The 26,353-nt window shown below is 43.3% G+C and overlaps 1 protein-coding gene across 1 annotated transcript in view; it reads right to left on the reverse strand.

Moving 5' to 3' along the window:
• LOC133395090 (uncharacterized) overlaps positions 1 to 15,822 on the reverse strand; it is a 28,026-nt gene extending 12,204 nt beyond the window's left edge. The window contains exons 1-2 of the mRNA XM_061663783.1: positions 15,601 to 15,822; positions 15,256 to 15,557 (exon numbers count right to left, since the gene is read on the reverse strand). Of these exons, the coding sequence (XP_061519767.1) occupies positions 15,256 to 15,557; positions 15,601 to 15,822 (524 nt within the window). The remainder of the gene's footprint in view (positions 1 to 15,255; positions 15,558 to 15,600) is intronic.
• Between the last annotated feature and the right edge of the window lie 10,531 nt (positions 15,823 to 26,353).

Here is a 26,353-nt window from a genome sequence, read left to right on the forward strand (position 1 = left end):
GTAGATTGTAGGGATTAGGATAGACAAGGAAGTGATGGATAGAGAGAGACAGGATGAGCGTGAAAGTTCATTCGAGATGACAGGAAATGCGAATAAACGTCAGTCGTGTTGGATTAATTAACGGAACATTGTGTAACAGGTTTAATTCGTACGCGACGGGTAGTTCAACGGTGCTATTCTTTAGACATCACTCCCTAGGTATATTTTAAAGGCACAAGGCGGAGTTTTCGGATGTTCCTGAATATCATCGGGATTTCAGGTAGAGAACAAACACAATTGAATTAATTACACATTTCACTAGTCTTGCAAAGTCAAGACTTGACTGACAAAGACTTAACAGTACAACTTCACAACTGCACGTACTGTGCGTAACTGTGATTCGCACTGCCTCCGACTGCCTGTATCTGGTCTCATCCGGTATCTTTATTTATATGGTACATTTCTCTTCAATTAGATTTTGCGTTTTACTTTCACTTTCTTTTTTATGTCAGTTATGCTGAGGGTTAGGTTTTTGGGTTTACATATGGTTGCAATTATTCTGTTAGGTCAGTTCTAGGTTCTTGTGCTTAGCGGAATTTGGGGCAAGTGTGCCACCTTAAGCATTTCAAGTTATAACTCACTAAAACGTGTTTTTAAAAAAGCCGATTTAAATCTCATAACTATTTTACATCTATTTCCTCACTTATAAATGAGTTTCGCTTGAAAAAAGTGCAAACAACATAGTTTTTGAAGCGTTTTAAAAAGGGTCCAAAAAGACGTTGTTTTTTGGGCTATGGGGCAAGAGTGCCAGTCGTATGGGGCAAGACGGCCACCTGGTTAAAATAAGCGTATTTCTTAGATATTTGGAATTATTACGTTTGTAACACTAGTGTATGTATTACTACATGTCTTGAGTCACCAATGAACCCTTTGTGACCACCAACTGTTCCACAATATGGATTGCTGCTGGTCTGTTTTTTCCGGAGTAGAATCCGCTCGTAAAAGCGCACCATTCCGCAGCACGCTACAACAATGTTTACATTTTTGACAGCTCGCGCCTATGAAAGATGGTGGCACACTTGCCCCAATTAGAGATGGCTCTTTTACCCCAAAAGTTGTAACTTTTTTGAAATTGAATTTTTCAGTGACTAAAAGAAAGTTTTTTTCAACTAACCCCACAAAAAATTTCACGTTTTCTCAGCTAAACGGTGGTGTAAAAATTTTCTCGGTTAATTGTTCGCATCATATTTGAGAGCTTATTTGTTTGGATTAAAAAATTATAATATTCTGCTCAATTTTGAAACTCAACATAAATCAGTTCAAAACGATGAGAAATATCGATTGATTTATATGAAATTCGGCTCAGTATACCTAGTCATTGGAAAGCAACCAACTGTATACACAATTGATCATTAAACTAAAGTTTTTAAGGAAAAATGCTTGGTGGCACTCTTGCCTCGTATGGCACACTTGCCCCAACTTCCGCTACGCACTTTTGTTTCCTACGCTTATGGTTAACGGTTGTGTTTGTACACACGCGGGTACGGTGTCTCCTATTGCATTATTTATGAACTGTTGGTTGCTATTATGCAATGCTGTGTTTTTACGCTTTACGGATTTGAAGCGTTTTGTGCTGGGAAATGTTTTTTCGCACCTCCGGGGTTGTGCGTCGCTTGTGTGTTTTTAGGTGTTTTTGGATAAGGGTTTTTCTGCTGACTTACAATTCCTGACATAAGGTTATTTATGTGGTTTGGGTTGTGTTAATATCTTGAGTAGCTGGAAATTGGTCTTTTTATGTGTTGTGTTGAGTTGACAATTTTGTGTTAATTAAGTGTAATGGGAAATGTGTGTGAACTGATTGAAAACAGTATAGCATGTGCATGTGCATGCTACAGTTGGATTAACAGAAGAGCAGAACACCGTCACACATTCCAACAGGAATTGATATTACACAAAAAAAAAGAAATTAAGTGTTGATGCACATCTTTCAAGAGGATCGATGCAATAGACCAGATTGAAGCACATTCCAACAGGAATCGATGCAACTAAAAAAAATATGTGGGAGGATAAGTATCGAAGAATCGACGAAGGCAAACATTTTTAAAATGAAAGCGGGCTGAAAATTGATTGACATCTTGGACAACACATCTAATAAAGGCGGGCCTGATGCACTTACCCAGCCATATTCCAATGCAATGTATCGTCTTGAGGAGTATTTTGGTTCAAGGTATTATTTGCTATTCCAGCGGCTGAAACTTCGATAGTTGCCGCAGAATAAGGACGAATCTGACCTAAAATGTGCGTCGTGTGTCAACTTTTGCCAAACTATGCGAAAATGTTTATGACCAACTTGTCGAGACTGTAGCAGATGTTTTACAGAACCATGCCAGAAACCGTAAAGTCCGCGAAGTAGCCCGAAATGCTGCCCGTGAAGGAAACTCTTTACAAGAGTTATTGGACCGTGTGCGTACGGTCGAAATTGAACAAAAAGTAGAGGAAAATTTTAGCAAGAAGTATCCTACGGATGAAGCTTCAAATGTATTGGCGGTGTCGTATGGTGTTCCGGGTTCGAGCCGAGGAGAGATTCGAACATCAACATTCGGCTACAGAGGCAGATGATATTTTCCGCGTAGCCGTGGAGGATATTCACGCATGAGTGGACCCGTTTCGTCTTCATCGAAACCGTGCTGGCGTTGTACGAGCACAGGTCATCAACCGGATCACTGTTTTGCCATTGAGAAGTTTTGCCATTTGTGCCGAGCTAAAGGGCATATTCAAAGAGCATGTACTAGACATGGGCAAGAAGAGCGGTAATTATAAGGGTCACTCGCTCCCATTAGTGAGTGGGCGCTCGCCGCTCTTCATTCCAGAAAAATATGATTCGCCCGCTCGCATAAAAAAAATAAAAAAAAGTTCGTTTGAAACTAGTTGCCCCGAGACAAAAAAAATCAAAATCTATAATACTGTTGGGCTTATACGGAATGTAAATAGCCGCATGTAAAACAGCAAACATTTTTATTGTGGTTAAAACTAAAACTCAAATGTACGTATTATTTAAAAAAAAAACATCATAAGCTACTGTCGTAGACCCACACTGCCTATTCAAAACACACGTATAAAACATCGTAGAGCGCGAGCGCATCGTATGTGCAAAACACACAGAGAAAAACAGGTTGGCTTGCAAGCGCACTGCTTGTCCAAAATACGTAGCGAGAAGATCAGGGTAGCTCGCGAGAGGCCTGTATACTTAAAATCCATGCCGACAAAACTACCTAGCTCGCGAGCGCACTGCCTATCCAAAATCCATGCAAAAAAACAGCCTAGTTCGCGAGCGCGCTGCCCATCCAAAATACGTAGCGAGAAGAACAGGGCAGCTCGGAGCTACCCTGTTTTTTTCTGCATGGATTTTGGATAGGCAGTGCACTCGCGAGCTAGGCAGTTTTTTCTGCATGGATTTTAAGTATACAGCCCGCTCGCGAGCAACCCTGATCTTCTCACTGGGTATTTTTGATAGACAGTGCACTCGCGAGCTAGGTTGTAGATTCGCTGATTAACGGCTGGTTTTTAAAAATCAAGGTATATTTCGACATACACAAAAGGGATTTATAGTGGTTATATTAAATATCACCTAGTCTGAATTTCTTCGCTGTACTCGCTCCAGGAAACCAGTTATTACGATAAAGAATATCAGATGTGTTGTAATAGGAAAAAGTATTTCAATTGCCTTACGCTATATGTTTTTTATACAGGAAGACGGCTTTGCCTTATTGCTTAAAGACTCAATATAATAATCATTTGTGTAACATTCGTTCACAGAGTGACATTTTGTTTTTCTTCCTGCCTGATTTTTTTTTTCATTCCTGCTAAAAAGATCATTATTTAATTAATGAACAGATGCCACGGATGAAAAAATGGGGAGCACAATTAATTAAATAAAAGATCATTAGTGATTGTTTTGCTCCCATCAAAAATGTAAAAAATGTGTATTTTTGTGTATTGATTTTTTCTCAATATTGCTATTGCTCGCATTAATTAAGCAATATCTCACGAAAGATATCACCTATACCTCCTGTCCAATTAAAGGTATGGCTAGCGCGAGCGAACGAATCACCACTCGCTAGTGATTCGCAGTAAGCAAAAGAGCCAGCTCGGTCAAATCGTCGCAAAGAATCATTTTGCCCATGTCTAGCATGTATGTCATCTCGTGTTAAACGTGAAACCGGTAGAGATCGAGATGGTTCGCCCGCTTCTAAAATTAGGAAAATCACAGCAGTTGCGTCCAACGATCAAGAAGAGGAAGCTGTAAGTTTTGATCAAAGAAATAAATTATTGACATAGTAGTTGTGCACAGAAGAAATTAATAAACTTTTCACTTGATGGATTTGAATTAGACTTTAATCCGCATTTTGTATTATTTTAGATAACTCTTCAACTAGCACTAGCTTCCAGCAGTTTATAATATCAACATGCGCACGAGCAATAATTCAATAACAACTAGCTCAAGTAAGCTATTGGATCCAAATAATTTCGTCAGCCCAACAAAGGTATCAATACGCGGGTTGAATTCGTACGTGATGTGTTCCTTGGATTTCAAGGGAATAGAAAGCGCAGGATCAATTACTTGTACAGTAGCTGGTGTAGAGGTTAAGTTTTTGATAGATTCTGGGGCCGAAGTGAATACTTTCGGTGATAATATTTTCGATCAAATAATGAGAGATACCATTTCTCATCCGATTTATGAGTTGAAAAACGGCACGGATAAACCGTTGAGGGTTTATGCTACAAGTAAACCTATTTCAGTTATCGCTACATTCCTCGCTGAACTGTTTATTTCCCCTGATTGGCCCTCCGCAATCGAAAAATTGTATGTCATACCAGGAGCAAAACCACTTTTAGGGCGTTCAACTGCGGCAAGATATAGTGTGTTACAGCTTGGCTTAAGCATTCCCATTGTAGGCTCTCATAGGACAGTACACAAAAAAGTCTCGGGAGATGTAAATGCTGTAGGTGTGATGACGCTTTCTCAATCGTAATTGTTATGAACTGTGTTCCTTGCACTTTACTTAAACACTTATTACTTTATTCACACATATTAAAACATACATAATAAATACTGATGAAACGTACAACACTTTAAAACGTAGGCCGCGCCAGCCGCACCGAGCGCCCCTACCGAGAGCTCCTGCTCGATCGGCCTTCGTACACACTCTGCTCGGCGCTCGGCACACACCAAGCCTTGCGCGCTTAGTGTGTGCGACAGTGTGCGTGTACACACTGTCGTCCCCCTGGACGTTGATCGGTGGCAGCGCAACTGCCACGGCAAGTCCAGGGGTCGGCACGCACGGCTGCCCACAACATCTCCCCCTTTATTTATCCGGAGGGGTCGAACCGACACGAGATATTCCACTGAGGGAATACCGGTGTGGTGACACCCCCCCGGCCGATGCTGGTGTATTCGGTGGATGCTGTGGCGCGGACGCTTCTGCTTGCCCTACGGCTACTGGCACCCTTTTTCCACCCCGCCATCACCTTTAATCGCGCTCGATCATCATCGGCTACGATTACTTGCGGCGGCGGTGATGCTGCGTGTACCTGCGCCTTTCTCTGCCCCGCTATCGTCCCTTTGCTCCAGGTCGGCGATGACGATCTTGTAGCGGCGGTGCTGAAGATGAACCACGGGCGGCATAGACTCTCGCCCTTCTCACGAACAAAGCTGTAGCCGGGGCGGCATGACCACCTCGCCCCCATTCCAACCTGCGATGCTGCATCCAGGACTGCTGTTGTTGATGCTGGGCGGCATGGACCCTCGCCCTTCCTTCACACGTTCCTGCTGCCCGTTGCTGCTGGTGCTGATGCAGGTGCTAATGATGCTGCAACCAGGGCGGCATGACACCCTCGCCCTCTTGGTCACGATGCAGCCAGGGCGGCTTGATCCTTCGCCCTTCCTTTGCGCGTTGCTGTTGCTCGTGGTGCTGGATCCAGGGCGGCATGACACCTTCGCCCTCTTTTAGACACTGTGGCTGTCTCCGGGGCGGCATGACAACCTCGCCCCCATAATACAGAGCAGCACCCGGGACGGCATGAGTCCTCGTCCCTTTTCCACACTGCATCCAGGGCGGCTTAGATCCCTCGCCCTCTTAGGACACAGTGGCATGACTGCTGTTGTTACCTCAGGGCGGCAATGAACCTCGCCCGCTGAAGCTGGGGCTGCAGCCTGGCGGATGACGCTCTCGCCCATAGCCCGGCAGCAAGGCGGAAAGCTTCCTCGCCGATGACGCTGCCGGCGCTGCTTGGACTGCAGCCCGGCGACCTTCACACGTCGCCGAGAGTGTGCAGCGCTGCCCATATGGCCCCCTTGATGGGACGGCAGCCGGGGGCCTCGGTCTTGGCGGTGGCGGCGGCCCAATCCTTCCACGGAATCCCGGACCTTTGCCATCGCGATGGCTGCTGCGATGATGCAGCGAAAGACGTGCCCAATCGCGATGGCGTCCGCGGGTTCGTACTGGGATCCCCCTTACGCAGGAGGATCCCATCCTCGTCGCCAATGTTATGAACTGTGTTCCTTGCACTTTACTTAAACACTTATTACTTTATTCACACATATTAAAACATACATAATAAATACTGATGAAACGTACAACACTTTAAAACGTAGGCCGCGCGCCAGCCGCACCGAGCGCCCCTACCGAGAGCTCCTGCTCGATCGGCCTTCGTACACACTCTGCTCGGCGCTCGGCACACACCAAGCCTTGCGCGCTTAGTGTGTGCGACAGTGTGCGTGTACACACTGTCGTCCCCCTGGACGTTGACCGGTGGCAGCGCAACTGCCACGGCAAGTTCAGGGGTCGGCACGCACGGCTGCCCACAACAGTAATAAATAATAGTTGTTGTCTCGCCGAGGTTTCAAATGCTAATGATTATTCCCTGTCAAATTCACTGCTCTTCTAATTCTTCTTATTTGTAATTACGATCTAATCCTTTCTGTACTAATTAGCCTAGTTGTCCTAATTCTAATTGTGCCATGCACATTGCCTACCGTAAGGCGTCAACATGCCGGCCACCAAAAACCCAAGTGGGGTTTTTCTAATCGCCTGTCTTATTACCCTCTTCTTGTTCAGGTTCAGCTGCTTGTTGAGGTAAAATGCAGATTTTGCACATAGGTTTCTTGAATATTCCTCTTCGTGTATTTACCGTTACCACTCGTACTATTTCATCCTTTCCCTTATGCACTTCCACAATTCTAGCAAGAGGCCATCGTGTAGGTGAACAATTATCTTCAAATAGAAGTACTAACATGTCCTCTCTTATCTCAACCGGTTTTCCTGGTTTTCCCTTCTTTAGCATAAGTCCTTGCAAATATTCTCTATGCCATCGTTTCCAAAACTGTTGGCTCATTTTTGTGATTAGTTGCCAACGACTTAATCTGTTTTGTATTATTTCCGTTTGATCTACATAATCGAGAATCCTAGGTTGATTTCCAATTAGAAAGTGACCTGGTGTGAGTGCTTCTAGTGATTCGGGATCAGTTGATATTTCGGTAATTGGCCTACTATTCAAATTTGCTTCTATTTCTGCTAATAGAGTACATGCTTCCTCAAACGTCAAGCTAGTCTCTTCTGCTACTCTCACAAAGTGAAATTTAGTAGATTTAACCGCAGCTTCCCATAATCCTCCAAAATTAGGGGCGCGAGGTGGAATAAATTTCCAAGCTATCTGTTTCTCTAGACACCAACGATGAACGCTACTTGCATGTTTTTCAGTTTTCAATAGCTCGTACAATTCCTTCAGCTGGTTAGCGGCTGCCTTAAAATTCGTCCCGTTGTCGGAGGGAATCTCAACGACTTTCCCTCGTCTCGCAATAAATCTCCGAAGAGCTCCGATAAACGCCTCTGTTGTAAGCAGTGGCGGATCTAACGGTAGGCGGACTAGGCGGTCGCCTGGGGCCCCGCCGATGTAGGAGCCCCGTAGATCGCCATTCTATAGTATGCCGTATGGACAGAGTACTAGCGACAAGCCCCCGGAAGGATGGCCGTTGGGGCCCCAAGGCTGGCGAATCATTTGCACTCCCCCCCCGTCAGCAAAAATTTTAGAGCCTGTGACTGATGATCGAAGGGGCCCCGACTGTTCAATCTCGCAACAGCAAGTTTAGTGCCACTACCCCCCCCCCCCCCCCCACTCCCCGCCACAACAACATTTACCATTAACAGGAATACCCTTAATCCGCCACTGGTTGTAAGGTCCGATACAAGTTCGATGTGGATTGCAACAGATAAAAATAGCGAAGATTTGCGTGCAACTGCTCTTCGATTCAATCTCGTAAAGATGGGCCCACAATAGTCAACACCGGTGATAGCAAATGGTTTTGATGCCGACACACGAGTCGCTGGGAGCGGTGCTACGGGTTGCTGTACTGCACAATAGCAACAATATGAATCAACAGCCATCAGATAGGACCAAAACAAGCATCAAAACTGCCACAACTAAACAAGCTGATTTTTAAAAAAGGGTACTACAGCAAAATGATGAGATGAACAAACATCTTGGCGAAATTTCCAGCAACTTAAAAATATTAGCAGAGGGAACTTTGGGATTTTTTGAAGAAATGCTAAAAATAATGAAAGATAAAAACTAATGTAATAAATCACACACAAAAAATTGTGCGCTGAATTCTTTTTATTCTGGGTAGCTTAATCGAGGCTCATCGTTATTCATTAAATTCGTCGGTAATACCATGCATGATGAGAAGGTTGTATAACATGCAACAAACGTTTATGATACGAACACATTTGTTCGGTGCATAATGTAGTGGCCTTTCACCATTCAAGCAGCGAAATCGTGCTTTGAGCAAACCAAACGTTCTTTCAATGATGGAACGTGCTTTGGCATGCTGTTCATTGAACAACGAATCTGGAGTATTTGGCTCTGCATTTTTGCGCGGCTTGATAAGCCAAGGTTTAGAAGGATAAGCGAAGTCTCCTAGAATATATTAGAAAGCGTAAAATGTAAATGTAAAGATAAACTTAAAATGTGACATAAAAGCGTAACATGTGAATAGACCAACCTAAGAGTTTAAACATTCGGTCTCCATTTCTCCATTTTTCTTCAAAATATGAAGAAATCGGACTGGAATTATAAATGTAAGAATTGTGATCCGAGCCGCCAAAACTCGCGTCCACAAAACGGATTATTTGTCTGTGGTCACATATCTGGAAGATAAGTTTCATATAATTTTATCGCTGTTAAATTATTCCACATCACATATTAACCATTAAAGCGTTAAGACTATAAAATCCCTTTCTATTGAAATAATGGATTGAGTTGTCGTGAGGCGCAACGATTCTTATATGGGTTCCATCGATGCACATTACTACACCAGGAACAGGTAATTTCGAGTAAAAGTATCTTCTGGCATCAGCTCTCTCGTCTTCTGTTAGATCCATGGTAATTGCATATGTTAGTTCACGTTCCAGAACTGTTAAGGTTTGATCTAACGTTTCTGAAAAAGTAGATTGGCCAATTGTCATGGTAAAATCGTTACCAACACCTTCTTGGTAAGATCCAGTTTTTGTTCTGCAGATAAACCACGGTTATGTTTTGGAGCAATGAATGGGGCTATTTTTGCCAGAATTTCCTCGAACAGGCTCTTCGGGAGTCGAAAATTTTGCATAAATCTAGAAAAGAAACATTTCATCCAGTATTAAGATCAAAGTTCTATGAACAAATAAACAAACAGAAAAGAAACAACTCACACATCAACACGATTGACGAGAAAACAAAACTCCAGGTTCTACTTACGCTTTAACGGATAATTCAAGCGGATCTAGCTGTTTCCAGAGCTCCCTACGATGTTGTGCAAGATTTTTATCAGCATCATCACTTTCACCAGTGAAAAATAAAGAATTAAGCATGATTTTCCAATTCTTTTTGTTATGCAGCACTTTTTTCGGTTGCTAACTGGCTTCGTGACTTGTAAACAACCGTAGGCTGACAAGCCAATTTGACAGGTGACGAAACTACTCGGCCTGGAATTATATCGATCGATATAATTTTATCGACCGATTAGTGAAATGCGTACGCGATACCAATTCGAGTAGATAAATTTATTGGTCGATATAGCCAAACCGGCGGTTAATTTTTATCGACTGGTTGGCGATAGGCGCCATTAACCGCTTTTTCAAATACTATTGGCACATATTATCTAATAATTTGTTTTGGAATCACCGAGCTATCTACCCTGAACTTGACCGGCTCTCCTTGAACTTTCGGAAACTCATCGGAACGATTAGTGTAACCCTCATCCACTGTACTCATATTCCAGTCTTGATTACTTTTCCTATACTTTTCTCCGTTAGCCTCAATTCCAGCCCAATATACTTCCTCTAGATTTTTTCCTAGATTATCTTCCAGGCCTATTCTAAGCAATTTCAACTGCACAGCAGTATGGAATCCGAGTAGAGACACTTCTGTCCCATTTAACACAAAAAACTTTGCTAATTGTCGTAGCTTACTGTTCTGTACACCGATAAATGCCTTACCGCGCGGCTACATGAGGTGAAATATACAGCGAAATGAACTATTTGACAGGCGAAATATCTGACGGATAAAGCATCTCAGCAACCAGCTGATGTGCAATGTAAACAAATAACGTGCACAAAATCGTAATTAGATCCATTAAATAACTTCAATATCGAGTACATAGTCAATTTTCAGTCAACAGTTCATAATTTCTTCTAATTAGGGAATGTTCTGCTTAAGAATATATTATTTTTAATAGAATTTCGAAAACGGATGTTGTGTCTCCCCCAACCCTTTAGCTGTACCTGTCAAATATTTCACCTGTCAAATAGTTCATTTCGCTGTATATTTCACCTCATGTAGCCGCGCGGTTAAACGAACAAATTACATCCAACGGCCGATTACTAGCATAGCCTTTCAAATTTTCCTTTGGATGGAGTACCACTTCTTGAATCACCGAACGGCACTCTTTTTTAATTTTCTCCCATCCCTCCTTAGTAAGTGTATTTACCGTTGCTGCAGAATCTATCAGAAAGTTGAATTTAATTGAGCCGATAATGCATTCCACAACTCGAGGATCACGCAAAAATGTTTTATCACCAGTTAAAAGCTAAAGTTTAGAGAGAGAAAAAAAGAAACGGGAAAAAAATATTAGAATAAAAAGGACAAAAAAAATTACCAGATGATATAACATGAGTACAGTTATATGAATTCCTTTGTTATATTCCCTTTTTTATGAAATTATTGATTTATATATATATATATATATATATATATATATATATATATATATATATATATATATATATATATATATATATATATATATATATATATATATATATATATATATATATATATATATATATATATATATATATATATATATATATATATATATATATATATATATATATATCACTATATATAAAATCGAAAATCGCCACAATGACGTGAGAGAAACCATTCAGCGAGAGAGAGAAAGCGGTGAGAGCAGAGCTCTCTTAGCAACGCGCGTTGCTGCGAAAGGACTTGCTCCGTGCACCACTGCTAGCCCGCAGGTAATGAGGGCAATGGTTACATAGATTTTTTGTTTACACAAACCGATTTGAAAACACATGGTATTGGATATAATAATTTTTTTCAATAATTAAAGTTGCAAATTAGCCACCTGATGATAAAGTGTCCCATCTCATACCCCTTCCCATTATTAATCAAGATATTCAAGGCAATATTTAAAAAAACATGTTTGAAAACTATGCAAAATAGCTTAATTGTGAAATGGTTGATATTCCAATTCATTGAATCATTAATAAAGCCAACCATACTCATTATTGGTGCTTAACCTCGAATACTACATACACCGTCGTCATCGGCAGATAAGTGTGGTACAGAATATCCTGTAAAACGGGTTGCTATATCCAGGACGTCGAACATGTACACTCCCTCAAATCATCATCTATTTTGTGTAATGTCTTATGCGGACATGTCGGCCTATACAGGCTTTCGAGACTTAATTCATTACCACGTAGCCGGATAGTCAATCCTTGCTACGGGGGGACGGTCCATGGGCTTGAACCCATGACGGGCATGTTATTGAGTCGTTCGAGTTGACGACAACGTAACACGGGATCGCCCCAACTCTACTACTCCGCAATATTAGCTGAGTCGGGACAAGGAAAACGCATAAGAGGCGGATGTAGCCGAGAGACCCTAAGCGGCCATATGCTAAAAAGCCTTGCTGAAATTCCGAACAAAAAAACGGCGGATGTTGATGGCTTGAAACGTAAAAATTGAATTTGTAACGATTTGTTCGCGGGTGGGAAGAACTACTTATTTCAGGACGTCCTTCCGGAACAAAGCACTAAAGGGAGAGATGGTTCATTGCGCGACATGGCTGCAACATACTGCGCGTTAGGTGAGACAACCGTGCGCACTGCATTTAGCCGGATCAGCATCAACTGCAGAATGATCCACAATGAAACTGTGCTTACTGTAGCGTGCCCAAGAGGGCTGAAAAGATTCTGACTGTATCTATCAAGAGTGATGACGATATTTACCATGTGATGCTATCACTGTACTTTATTGTTGATTAAGAACAACCACGTTATAATTAAGGACACGTCAAATTAGAAGCAAAATCTGAAAGATGTGGGGCGGCAAGAGTAAATAAAGTAGTTTGCAAGTAAACGTCAATTTAGTTGATTGATCTGGGAAGGCTAAAACAGTGTTGAACCATTCTTTTCTATAACAGTATAGATCGGAATATTAGAACTACACATTTGGAATGGTTATTTGAGGGGATATGTTCACTGTTGAAATTTGATATTTGGCACAACAATAACAATTGTCTCATACACAAATACCAATTCCATTTAATACTTCAAAACCAGTTTCAGGATATTAAAATAAAATTTTGATGGCGTTTTTGGAAATGACCCTCATGAAATTAAAGACTGAGCAAATTTACATTGAAATTGTTCTAACATCTATTACTTATTACCTAACGTATGAAACATATGTCGAAAAAAGAGTAGAAATGGAATTCGAACCACGTGTGATATCATATTTTTGTAGTTCAATCTTACATTTATGGGCACAAAAAACAGAAGATGGGTTGAAACAGAAGTGAGCATTTCAAAAATTTATGTTTTTAAGTACGCAATTGGGATTGGATCTAAACAAGTTGTATATGTATTAGCGGCACCCTAATTTTTTAATCCACTGCACATCAATACGTTATTACTAGGTTAGGTTAGGTTACTACTTAGCTATGCTTTCCAAAAAATCACGCCGATAACCAAAAAATAATAATCAAAAAATTATACATTTGTGTCAACAGAAGCATGGAACGTATCAGTTCGATTGAAAATAAGAAGGAATGCAGCTACTGAACTTTCTGTTTTATCAAAATGGCCACAAAATTCGCCAATCATGATTACCATTGTTATTACTTATAAGTGTAAGTAAATAAGATTCATTGGTGCTTTACGTGCGTAACAAAGAACCTTATTTTTGAACACCAGTTGAAAAAAATTACAAAATTGCGTGACTTGGTTTTTTATGGCTATTTAAGATTTAAGATTTTTTTTTTCCATCAGTATGGCTCAAAAGTAGCCTCATCGTTATTTAACGGTTCTGCAATGTACATTAAGAACTGTAACAACCAGGAAGTTACAAGGTTAACACAGTTGTAAGAACAAATAAGAACAAATAGGTGTTTGAGTTATGGTTGTTGCCACTGAACGTGTAGAGTTTTTAAATAATTCTAAATTTGAGGACATCTGGTAGATTTTACCTGTCCTTAACTAGTATATATATATATACTATATATATATATATATATATATATATATATATATATATATATATATATATATATATATATATATATATATATATATATATATATATATATATATATATATATATATATATATATATATAAATATATATATATATATATATATATATATATATATATATATATATATATATATATATATATATATATATATATAAATATATATATATATATACTATATATATATATATATATATATATATTTATATATATATATATATATATATAATTATGTTTACGATAGCCCGGAGTAAGTTTTAAAAAAATATTACTGGGGATCTTTATTTGCGAACTGCTAAACTAAGACTAAAGCTAACTTCTGGATTCAGTACTATTTAGCTAGGCTGGTGTTTTCGGTGCTGCCAGGTTTGCCGGTCACGTTGTCGTCCACGTTTATGATGATCATGTTGCCTCGGTCCGTCTGAACATACGACACCACACCTGGTCGTGGGAACCTGCTTCCAGTGGAGTTCCCGTTGGAACCTGACTCCGCGCGAGGAGTAACATCGATGGCTCGCTTGCGACCGTTTTCTTACTCAGCACCTGTATCATAGCGCGTAGCGCATGTGTACATAACTATATATAGCTGCTGCCTGTAAACAAATATCGACGGCTGTTGTCAAACTGAACCTCAAAATGCCAACATGCCAAACGTTAAGAAGCCACCTCCACTATATTCCACCTTGGCTATATCAAACGAAAACCGAGTTCATTTGTTGTTCATTCCTGTTAAAATAAACGACCGTCAAAACAGTTAACGACTTCTCGATATCGCATATAGGCAAACACGGGTTAAAAATTCGAGCAGTATAATTAAACGACTGTTAATTTGTATCGCATACGCTCTTGACAGTCGTTTGTTTAACGACGGCATTAACATCGTTAAAATTAACAAATGAACTCAATGCGTTTGCGATGCCAAATTCTAGCAATTTTTAACGACTCTGGTTAATTTTTAACGACTGTTAATTTTAAACCAATTCTTTCGCGATACCAGCTAATATAAATTGGTTTCCGTGCATATTCCATGCTCCCTGTGGTTGTTATTTTTCATGCCAACATCTAGCTTGGCCAATTTGTGTGCTGGTCGTATGTATGTGCTGTTCACTGTTTGCACCGTAGCTTGCCTAACCTATCCGTCTTTAGCTACAATCTTCGATACAAAGCGGCCCTTATTCCTTGGTTTACTAAATCGCTCCACGGGCGCCTCGTCTTGCGGTTTCTCGTGTTTCACGGAAGGATCGGACCATTTTGTCACCGGATAGAACCGACGATCGGTCGAAGCATTGTTGCCCACTCTTCCGCGGCGTTCTTCAGCTAAGTGTGCCTTTACATTTCCGTAAGCTCGGTCGTCTACAACGGGATTAAATATGTTATTTCTTTTTAGACATACATACCGCTGCGTCACCGCAGCCTTGCAAGGCGTTCCCGGGTCGACGGAAAGATCGATCTTCGGTCGAGCGCTTTGTCGCTTGGTGTCCCACTGTTGTCCAGCTTTCGGCGTGGTGGTCCGTTGCTTGCTGCAGGTGGGTGTCTTCATGGAGGTGGCATGTTGATCGTCTCGACCAACACAAGGACCGTAAATGACCCAACCCAAGCTGGTGTTCCAACCGACCGGTTCACCGTGTTTGCCCTTCACGGTCTTCAACGGTTGTCCCAAATGGCAGTTATCTGCTCCGATGAGTATGCGCGGCACAGCCTGCGAATATGGCCTCACAGGTAGTCCCCTCAGGTGGGGGTACTTGGCGGCCAGTTACCACGTCGACGGACTGTGGTGGTAGCGCGAGTTGCTTCACGGTGTGCACGTGTGTCAATTCATCCGTCGGTGACTCGTCGTAGCCGCACATACGTATTTGCAGCCTCTCCGAATCATCCTCTTCTCTGGTCACTCCTTCCGTCCATTTTAGACTCAGCGGATGAGGTGTGCCAGTTAGACCAAGTTCGTCCCTCAGTCCTTCATCCATGAGTGTCGATGTAGACCCATCATCAAGAAAGGCGTACATATCTACACGTCCAGCTGGTCCATGAAGAGACACCGGCACGTATTTGAGGATCGCCCCATCATTTGTTCCTGCATGGTTTAGAACGTTAGCAAAAGACCCCGGGTTGTTACCTGTTGGCCCAGTTTGTTGATCCTGGTGGCGGCTGATACCGGATGATGTGTCCTCCGCGTGCAACAGCTCGTGATGTTGAACGCCGCATCTATATACTCCACACGGTGGAGCACGGCATTTGCCAGCGTGGTAACCGCCCGACAGACAAAGAGAACGAAATTTTCAGGCGAGGGGTAGGTAGAAACACGCGGTAGGGGTCCGGCCCAAGCTCGGATCCGAAGTCCGTTGTTTTGGGCTGAGAATTAAAAATGGCGGATGGAGCGCTACCACGGAGAGAATGCGCTCTCTTGCTTGCCTTTAAAATACACGAGGCGCTCTCGCTGTAAAGAACGCTCGCTCGCGCTGTTTCATCATACCCTTCCTCCCCGTTTCTTTCGGCTTGCGCTGCGCTGAACTGGTACCCCCTCCCACTTGATTCCAGCGAATTGCGCTGCGCTGGACTGACACCCCCTCCCGCTCGTTTCTTTCGTAGCGCGCTGTGCGCTTCCCTTCATTCGGACTTGGTGCACCCGAATCAAAACAAAAACTTGAACACATCAAACTTGGTTTACATTCTATCACTTTTATTGCAAATAAAAGCACATTTAAATACATTGCTTCACACAATCTTGCCTCAAACCACACACATTCAATATATACAAAAATCGACGTATTTCAAATAGCCGTCTAACTGCGTGGATCCCGTTGTTGATGTTCAATACAGCAAAAAAAAATTGAAATTAAGCAGCGCAAATCACACATTTAAGATAAATGGTGAAAGATAAGCGCAGCTTCATTTCAATGTGCGCAACACTTCAACACTTAGCGAAACTTCGATCGCCCGGAACTTAGGCTAAAACGCGCGCTGCCTTTCACGGAGAACGCTTGAGCTGAACTGACAATTTCGTGTGGTGGCAAGAAAGGGAGCGCACAGAGGAACACTCGCTGCACTAGTGCGAGCGAGACACCGATAGCCGCTGCGAGAAAACCAAACTGAGCGCGCAGGCTGAAAGTGAACGCACACATTCACACATGTGTAATTGTGTGAGTGCAAAAACTGTGTAGAAAACAAAACACGCTCTCGCCTCCGAGCAATTCCGCGTATTTCCAACCGTCTCCCCATGCTTCTACATGCCCCTCGCCTGAAAGTCGCACACTTTTTCATTCCCATTGCTAGTAGGGCGAGGCATTTCCTGCACATCCTTCGCTCGTTAACAAATGTATCGCACTGTGATAGCGATCCGCAACTCTCACCGCAGACGACGCAAGCTGGCATCGACACAGGCATGTCGATATGTGGCGTCGGGTCACTAACGTTCTTCTCTTGCAGGACTATCACGCTGCAGTAGGCCGGATGCGCTCGCCCCGTGCCGTGCGATTCCATCTGGATTGGTCGAGAGGGTTGGAAGCGATCAGGCGGACTTCGAGGATTCTGGAACGGTTGGGGTTGGAACTGCTGTCGTTTTGGGAGCGGATCAGGATGTCGAGGTGCCGTGTCCCCCCAGGACGGGCGTCATATCAATGACACGGCACAAATCGCTCGCCAGCTCACCAATCCACCGTCCAAACTCCATCAACGTTACCTCACTCATCCTTCTTGTGGTCCCCGCTCAATCGATATAGATGACCGGTGGCAGCTTCTTCACAAGTTCCTTCAACAACGTTACGTCGTACATATAGGCATGCATCCCCGACGCCCTAACTGCTCCGAACAAACGTTTCGCGTTGTTGGAATGATGGAATCTCGCGTTGGAATTCCAACTACCTGTCATAAACGGGACGTTTAAAACGAGCGTAGGCGTAAACGAACGAGGCACGAAGCGTAACAGAAGAAAAGAGTTAAAAAGGGCCGCAAGACAGGAATGAGCCTTTTTCTAAACCAACCGCGGAAAAACGGACACATTTTTTGGCGCGTAATATAATAAATCTGAGCCGGTCTCGTAGTACAGTCGTCAACTCGTACGACTTAACAACATGCCCGTCATGGGTTCAAACCCCAAATGGATCGTGCCGCCATACGTAGGACTGACTATCCTACTATGGGGAGAAATCAATTAGTCACTGAAAGCCAAGCCCACAAGTGGTACAGGCAGGCCTTGACCGACAACGGTTGTTGTGCCAAAGAAGAAGAAGAATATAATAAATCGTTTTTGGCAAGAAATTTAATCCGCCTTGGTGTTAGTTCCCAACACTCCGCAAAATGGCCGTTTTTTCCACAAGCATAGCATTTTGCCAGGAACGCCTTGCAGCGGCCCCAAGGGGGAACACGACCACATTTGGAGCAGCTTTGATGCTCTTCTCTCCCGACCATTCGGTCACGTTGGGATCCATTTCCTCTACCATTGCTCCATTTCGTCCCATACGGCTTATATCGACGCATGGACCCTTTCACTGTGCGTATAGCGTTTACAGGTTTCCAAGATGGTAGCTGGTCCAAATCAGCGTTTTTCGACGACGCTTCTATTTCGCCTAGCTTCCCCTTCTCAGCCTCTGTTCGAATAAAATCCAAATGCTTGCCATGGCTAATAATTCGCTCTGCATTATTCCCAAACACATTGACTATTTCGTATAATTTATCCGCTATATCCGGAATCGAACGCCTTGTCACTGCCTGCATCATTTCTTCCTCGTGCTGTACTACAACAAACTCACACAAAGCTGCCTACCTTTCCAAACGGAGCACTCAGTCCGCAAATGGTTCCTTGGATTTCATTTTCATTTCCCGAAACTTCAGACGTTCCTTTGATGCATCGCATAAATCATTGAAATATTCGTTTAGAGCCATAATTGTGTCTTTGTAAACATCCTGCGTTTTAGGAGTTAAGCTTCGTTGCTGCATTTCAATTATACTGAGCAGGTAGCTTCCCGCAAAAATTTTAAGGCCCGCAACTCTAGTTTCCGCGTCCACTGGTGTTTTACATGCCACTATTCTCTCGAATTGGTCGCAAAAACGAATCCACTCGGCCTTACGCTTATTAGTGGAAATTGTCTCGTCGAACTGGCGCAATGGCCAGGAGCCTGACAGCCACTCATTAGATCCTTTCTTGGTTCTATTCGGTACTTCCTCCACCGATTTGCCACTTTCCACAACATCACTTATTCTCCAGTATTGCTCATCGTTTCTTTTTTTTTATATCTTTTTTTTGCAGTAATGAAACACTAATGAACAATAACTTTCTACCTCCACTCTTGCTAGCGATCAAACGAAGAATAACGGCTCAATATGAGAACGCACGCACACTATGGGATCAAGATCCCTGTCCCGATGTCATTTAGTTATTCACACCAATTACAATACTAGTACAACGCTCGTCCGATGTTTCTTACTTATGCTTCTTCTGGCACGCTCCACTCACACACGCGTACCACCACGCGCCCGCGTTTTTTTTTTACTTAGTCACGCCATACAACCCAACTCATGTGAGTCAATATGCCTTCTCGCTTTGAGATATGTGATTGTTTGTAGGCCGAATAAACACAGGGTGACCTGTTAACTAGGAAAAAATATGATCAATTTTCCTGTCTCGCTTAAGAGCTTTATCTTGCTTCTATGATTTCATAGAGTCCAGTTTATTATATATCAAACCTGTATTATATTTTTATTTTAAAATCAAATCATGGGCTGGGCCCGACTCAGACTGCTCAATATCTATGGTCATGGGCAAAACCCGACTCATATGCATTCTTGCCCGCAACTCGCTGATCTTGTACCACCCTGTATTGGTCATGGGCCGAACCCGACTCACACATATTCTAAAACAAGATCTTTCACGTTTGCCATGGGCCGAACCCGACTCACACATATTCTAAAACAAGATCTTTCACGTTTGCCATGCAACGAATCCGACTCACACATACTCTCGTATTCACGCATACTCAGCCAGTACTACATTGTATTGGTCATGGGCTGAACCCGACTCACACATATACTAATTTCAATAAAATACGAGCTTCTGAGCTTGCCAAGGGCCGAACCCGGCACATACTTTTTACCGTAGTTCTCGCGCAGGTCATGAACTAAACTCGACTCAGCCGACAAATTTGATAACGTATTTCAATGTGGCCATAGGCTAAACCCGACTCACAAACAAACAAAAAAAATGAACCGAAAAATTGCACCATCACACCACTCTCAATACACTTCTGCCTATATCATGGCAGGATCGCCAATGTGATATCTTCTAATCCAACAACAAGCTTTCTCCTCCTGTACAGGGACGCACGTCCAGCTTTATTCGTTGCCCAACACTGACTGACACCCTCACGCTCATTCGTCACTCACACTCTCTTAGCTGTACCCTAGGATACCACAATTTGATTTTAATTTGATTTTTTACTTCTGCCTTTTGAGAGTAGGGTAGTCTGTAAGGTTTGGAATATATTGGCATAGTATTGTTGTTAACTTTCAAGGAAGCTTCGTAAATTGAAGTAGTGCTTAATTTGTCGTTTTGTAGACAGAACACATCATTATATTTGATGCAAATTTTCCCAATAATAGATCTATCAGGTTCAGATAAATGAGTAAGTTTGAGTTCTTTTAATAGTTGATTTTTTTCGGTGCGTCGATAGAGCGTTCGGACCGTTGATGTTTCTCTGCTTGGATAAGTTAATTTTAACCTGTGCAACCGGCCTTGTTGGGTGGCTAGCCATAGTTGCCTTCATAGAAGAACTTGTGTATCACATGATCAGTGTTTGATCTCTTTCGAATAACATATTCTTAGTGTAAGAAACTGATACAAAACTTTTCCGTTTCTGGTGCAAAACTTTTGGCATCACTCGTGAACTATTATTCATCTTCTTATTAGTGTGCGTGTGGTGTGATGGCCCTTCAGTGCCCTTCGTGTAACGTTGATGTCGGGGATGATGAATATGCGTGTGCTGGTTTCTGCAAGAAAGTGTACCACTACAAGTGTGTTGGTCTGGCCAACAGCTTTATCAAGGAGCTCAAGCGACCAAATTCTCAACTCTTATGGATATGCAAACCATGTAGAGACCTTTTTGATGGCTGTTTCTCCACGTTGATTAATGAATTGGATTCTCGCCTTAAGCTTCTAAAAACGGAGTTGGTCAGCTCTATGAAAAGTCAAATCATGGATAAGGTCGAAAAACACTATAAATATACACACTCTAACATCACCACTACACCTAACGTTCATACTAACATGGATATTGCATCACCACTACTCAACCGTAATGATATGTAATCGTGTGGCACTCCGGCAAATGCAGCTAAGCGTAGACTCGCTGATCGCTCTCCACCAGGCCCCTCACCCTTACTAACGGGAACGGGAGGCACCTCTCCTTCACTCGCCATAAGAACCGTCCCAGCTAGAGAGCCAAGATTTTGGTTCTTTCTCACACGTATCGCTCCCGAAGTTACAAAAACACAAATAGACGAACTTATCCAGAAGTACCTGGGAACTGCCGATTCAGTTATCTATCCCCTTCTTCCTTTCGGGCGAGATGAAGGGTCACTAACTTTCATTTCGTTTAAAATCGGATTGCCCATGAGTCTCCGCGAGAAGGCTCTTTCCCCTTCAACGTGGCCGATTGGTCTAGTGTTCCGTGAATTTATTGATCGTCGTCAGAGTCCGCAGTATTTTTGGCGTCCCACGGGGAAGTCTCAACAACCATATCAGCGATCAACAGAAATGCACGATCAATCCCAACAACAAACAGTAGCACAAACAGGCACAGAGGCCTCATCGCATACAGCACCGATCAACTTGATATGCGACCGGGTAACGATCCAATAACACATTTGTCTTTACCACTGACCCGCCAAGATAGCACTAAATGTCCTCTTGATGTTTATTATCAAAACGTTAGAGGCTTGAAAACTAAAGTAGATGAACTACGGTTGGCCGTGTCTGATAAACAATACGACGTGCTTGCCTTTACTGAAACATGGCTTGATGATACTGTCCCATCGGAAATGATATTTGCGAACGAATACTGTGTTTACCGTAATGATAGAAGTGTATTGAACAGTTCCCGAAGCCGCGGTGAAGGATTGTTGGTAGCTGTTTCGTCCGATCTGAACTCGTGTGAATGTTCGGTACCGATCGGTTCACTCGAGATGACATGGATTGAAATTCATCTAGCTAAGGGGGTACTCTACATTGGCACACTATATTTACCACCCCGCTGCGCAAATTCGAGTAGTTTCCAGCGCAGAAAATGCACCAAAATCTGCGCTGGCTAGCTTTGGCCAGATTTTGGCCCGATCCCCGCGCTGGACTTCAGCGATTCCCGCGCTGGGTCGAGCAAGTTTAGCGCCATCTGCTGGCGAAACGGACGAACTATTTATGGCGGCGGAGCAAAAAAAACGGTCAAAAAAATTTAAAAAAATTGGCGCCCATTTTCTCATCCGCTTCTTCTCCCTCCCTCACCGTGCCCTGCCTTACTTGCGCTTCAGCCCGTGCCTTCCGCCGCCAGCTGATTGGCTGTTGCGGTGTATGCGTTGATATTCATATGTGCATTGCGGTTGTGTATTGTTATTGGTGGGTGTTAGCATTTATTAATTTGTGTGTGACCTTGAGACGCTGTGGGAGAAGCTGGATTGGGATTCAAAGTGTTATCGGTGTATAGATGATTTATTTTATTTCGTGCCGCTGCTGATGAGACCATTCGATGCCCGTGGCAATCGAGGGAGACGAAGCCTATTTAAAACAAGCGTAGGAGAACGTCTAACACTAATCTAATATTTTTTAATTTGAACATGTTTGATGCTTCTACGACCTTCTAAGCATCATGAAGCACAGTGTAAAGTGCCAATAATTTTTTTTAATGTGCCAAAATCTGTCTCGAGTTTTTGGGTCGTCACACACACGCACACACACAGCACGGGGAAATTGACCGTCCTCTCTACCATGCCGCGATCCCCCACCCCGCCCGGCGCTTTGAATGAGGATGCGCTACAAGATAGCTGAACCAGCCGTTCTACCGATAAGGTAGCCGTACTCGTTCGTGCGGGAAGGGGGGGGGGGGGGGGTGATCTAGTGGGGGGGGGAGGAATGCGTGCTTGCGCGACTTCGGGGTGCGTGCTCGCGAGCGCGCTTTCGTGGGTGCGTGCTGGCGTGTGCGCTTTCATGCTCGCAGGCGCGCGTACGTGCGTGTGTGTGTGCGTGCGTGCGTGTTGGCGTGCGCGCGTTCATGCATGTGTGCGCGCGCGTGTTTGTGTGTGTGTGTGTGTGTGTGTGTGTGTGGGTGTGTGTGTGTGTGTGTGTGTGTGTGTGTGTGTGTGTGTGTGTGTGTGTGTGTGTGTGTGTGTGTGTGTGTGTGTGTGTGTGTGTGTGTGTGTGTGTGTGTGTGTGTGTGTGTGTGTGTGTGTGTAAGTTTGCGCACGCGTGTTTGTGTGTTTGTGTGTGTGCGTGCGTTTGGAAACCCCAAAACTATTTGATTCTGATGCGTACATTTTCATCCGCTGCGGCTACAAAGTCCATGCATTTTCGATCTCGCTACCTGAGCGACAACACAACCACTGACATTGGCATCTTTGCGATCGGCTCTGCTGTTGGGGGTATTAAAAAGACACACGATCTAAGCAAACGTGCGTGTGATATGTTGCACATTTATTTCTAATTCAGCTAGCGGACGCAAGTGGAAACAACATTTTGAATTGAATCCATACAAAAGAGGATTCTGGATTTGTTTATTACGGTGCGCGTATGGTGCTGCACCTGTCCGTCCAGAATCTGGTTGCTTGTTGGTTTGTAGTCGTTATCATGACGCCGATTGACCAGCAATGCCTTGGAATGGGTTCGGATCGGTAGGTTCATGTTTTGGTCGAGTGCATTCCGTGTATTTGTCTCGTCACAGCGGTAGCCCGGCAGCAACAAAGTCAAGACAAACTCTTACCCGGGTGTGGACTGCTACGCTAAGTTCTTTTTATTATTATTATTATTATTATTATTATTATTATTATTATTGGCGTAATAGCCAAAGCGATCATGCCGGCCTTTTCAGGACTTGAGTACCACGTAGCCGGATAGTCACCTCTTGATACAGCGGACGGTTCGTACGCGGTTAGAACCCACGACGGGGGTACTGCCACAATGTCTCCTGCTCGATGCATACGCTGCAGGCAGGGGGAAGGATGCACCTCCACGATAAAAAAAACACCGTCATGAACCAGCAGCGGACCTAACGGTAGGCGGACTAGGCGGTCGCCGATGATCTCTACAAGTGGACAGAGTATTAACGACAAGGGCCCCGGGAAAGATGGTCGTTAGGGCCCCGTGGCTGGAGAACCATTTGCACCTCCCCTCACCCCATGGCGACTACAATTTTAGGGCCTGTGACCGATGATCGTAGGGGTCCCATGGGCACCCCCCCCCTCCCTCCCATCCACCGGCAATTTAAGTATACCGATCAATCTTCCAACAGCTGTGTGCCAGTACCCCCTCCTCCCTGTCATCAGTTACCATTGACAGGGGCCTCAATTCGTCTTTCCGCCTTTCATGAACACCTTCCTTTCTTTGACCGATGGATCATAACATTCCGGAAGAAAACACATTTGGCGAAAGTGTTGCACACACACGCACGCTCACACCCACGCGCAGATGGCTCAGGATATCTATGTAATCTACAGCATACGAAAGCAAAAGCTTAGGGTATCAAAGTTATGCTTAATGCTTAACACGTTCAGTTCGATGGCAGGCCCCACTGCCTGCCAGTGAACTTTCCAGCCTGCGTTCTAGATGCTGGTGGAAAGGAAAGTTGATGAAAATCAGCGCCGGGATGAACGTGTTAATGCGAATTAGGATTCAGCGCGTTGCACAGCCAATCCTCCATCGTGCGCTAGCGATTCCGTAGTCATTTTTACATTGCATCGATTAAACTCATTGCGCTTTTTTGGTTTGATTTGTGAAAATGCAACTTCATCGCCGCAATGTGTATAAACGTTTTTTTAAGCGCCACAGCAACTCATGAGCATTGTCCACACGCGAGAAAGAGATGGCGCTATGGAGGGAAAAAGCACGGACGACGGCTGACAGCGATTGGCCGTCTGACGCACCAACACATCCAAACCTTCGACAGCGCGCTCAGGCGAGGGGAATGAGGCGGAGCCAGGGACGGGTAGCTCGACGAGCTGCTCGACAAATTTGCCGTTGGAGAGAAAAGGAAGGCATGATAAAATTCTCAGAACTCCATGATTTCTTCCGTCGCTTTGCGAAGCGGGACCTTATCTGAGTAGATCGGAAGATACATTGAGAGACTTACAGGGTTTCACACTTTATCTCAAGACCGCGGGACCCCTTCCCGAATCTGTCTTAGCCAAAGCCAAGACTGCGGTATGATGCTTGAAAACGTTGATGATACCTGAATTCATCGGATGCAATGCTGAATCTGCGGCACATTTCTCGAAACACACTGGTCCGCGCCGAGGACATGCGGTCGAATATTTTTTTACACGGATAACCTTTGTGTACATCAATGTACTGAAAACAGTGAATTATTTTTTCGTGTTTTTACCAGAAAAGATTATTTAAACAGTTCAAACTACTTTCTTAACACTTGTAAATATTTTAATTAAACAAATATGCATTCACTCATTTTATTAAATTGCCTTTTTTTTGGTAAAAAAACGAAAAGGATAATTGAGTGTTTCTAATAGACTGATGTACACAAAGGTTATCCGTGTAAAAAAATATTCGACCGCATGTCCTCGGCGCGGACCAGTGTGTTTCGAGAAATGTGCCGCAGATTCAGCATTGCATCCGATGAATTCAGGTATCATCAACGTTTTCAAGCATCATACCGCAGTCTTGGCTTTGGCTAAGACAGATTCGGGAAGGGGTCCCGCAGTCTTGAGATAAAGTGTGAAACCCTGTATTTACCTCTATTGAAAGAATTTGTGAAAAGTTAAAGCAGGACGATAAATTTATTTTGTTGGGAGATTTCAATCAGAAGCCTAGAAATAATAACAATGGTAGCTTTTATGATATCATAGATCAGTTCAGACTGCATCAAATTAATCGTATTGTCAACTCAACAGATAATATTCTTGATCTTGTGCTAGTTGACGACAACACAGTAGAAATGGCTCAAGTTGACAAACCAATTGTGAGTTTAGTGGGAGTCGATGCGTATCATCCTCCTTTAGTGATACACATGCAAACGCAGTTAGTGCTAGAATTGTCGCAAGAGCAAAATAACTCGGAAGAGCTTGATTTTAGTCGCGCCGATCTAAACCTTATTAATGAAATGATTTGCAGTGCAAACTGGGATAGGCTATACCACGCAGATATATGTATTGATGATGCTGTTAATTTATTCACCGAAAATTTGAAAGCTATATTCAATAGATGCGTCCCTAAACGTACACAACAACGTCGCCTTCCATGGTCCATGGTCTACTAAAACTCTTCAATATGTAAAAAGGAAGAAAAAAGCAGCA

Source organism: Anopheles gambiae, chromosome 2 (genome assembly GCF_943734735.2).
Source record: "Anopheles gambiae chromosome 2, idAnoGambNW_F1_1, whole genome shotgun sequence".
NCBI lineage: Eukaryota > Metazoa > Arthropoda > Insecta > Diptera > Culicidae > Anopheles > Anopheles gambiae.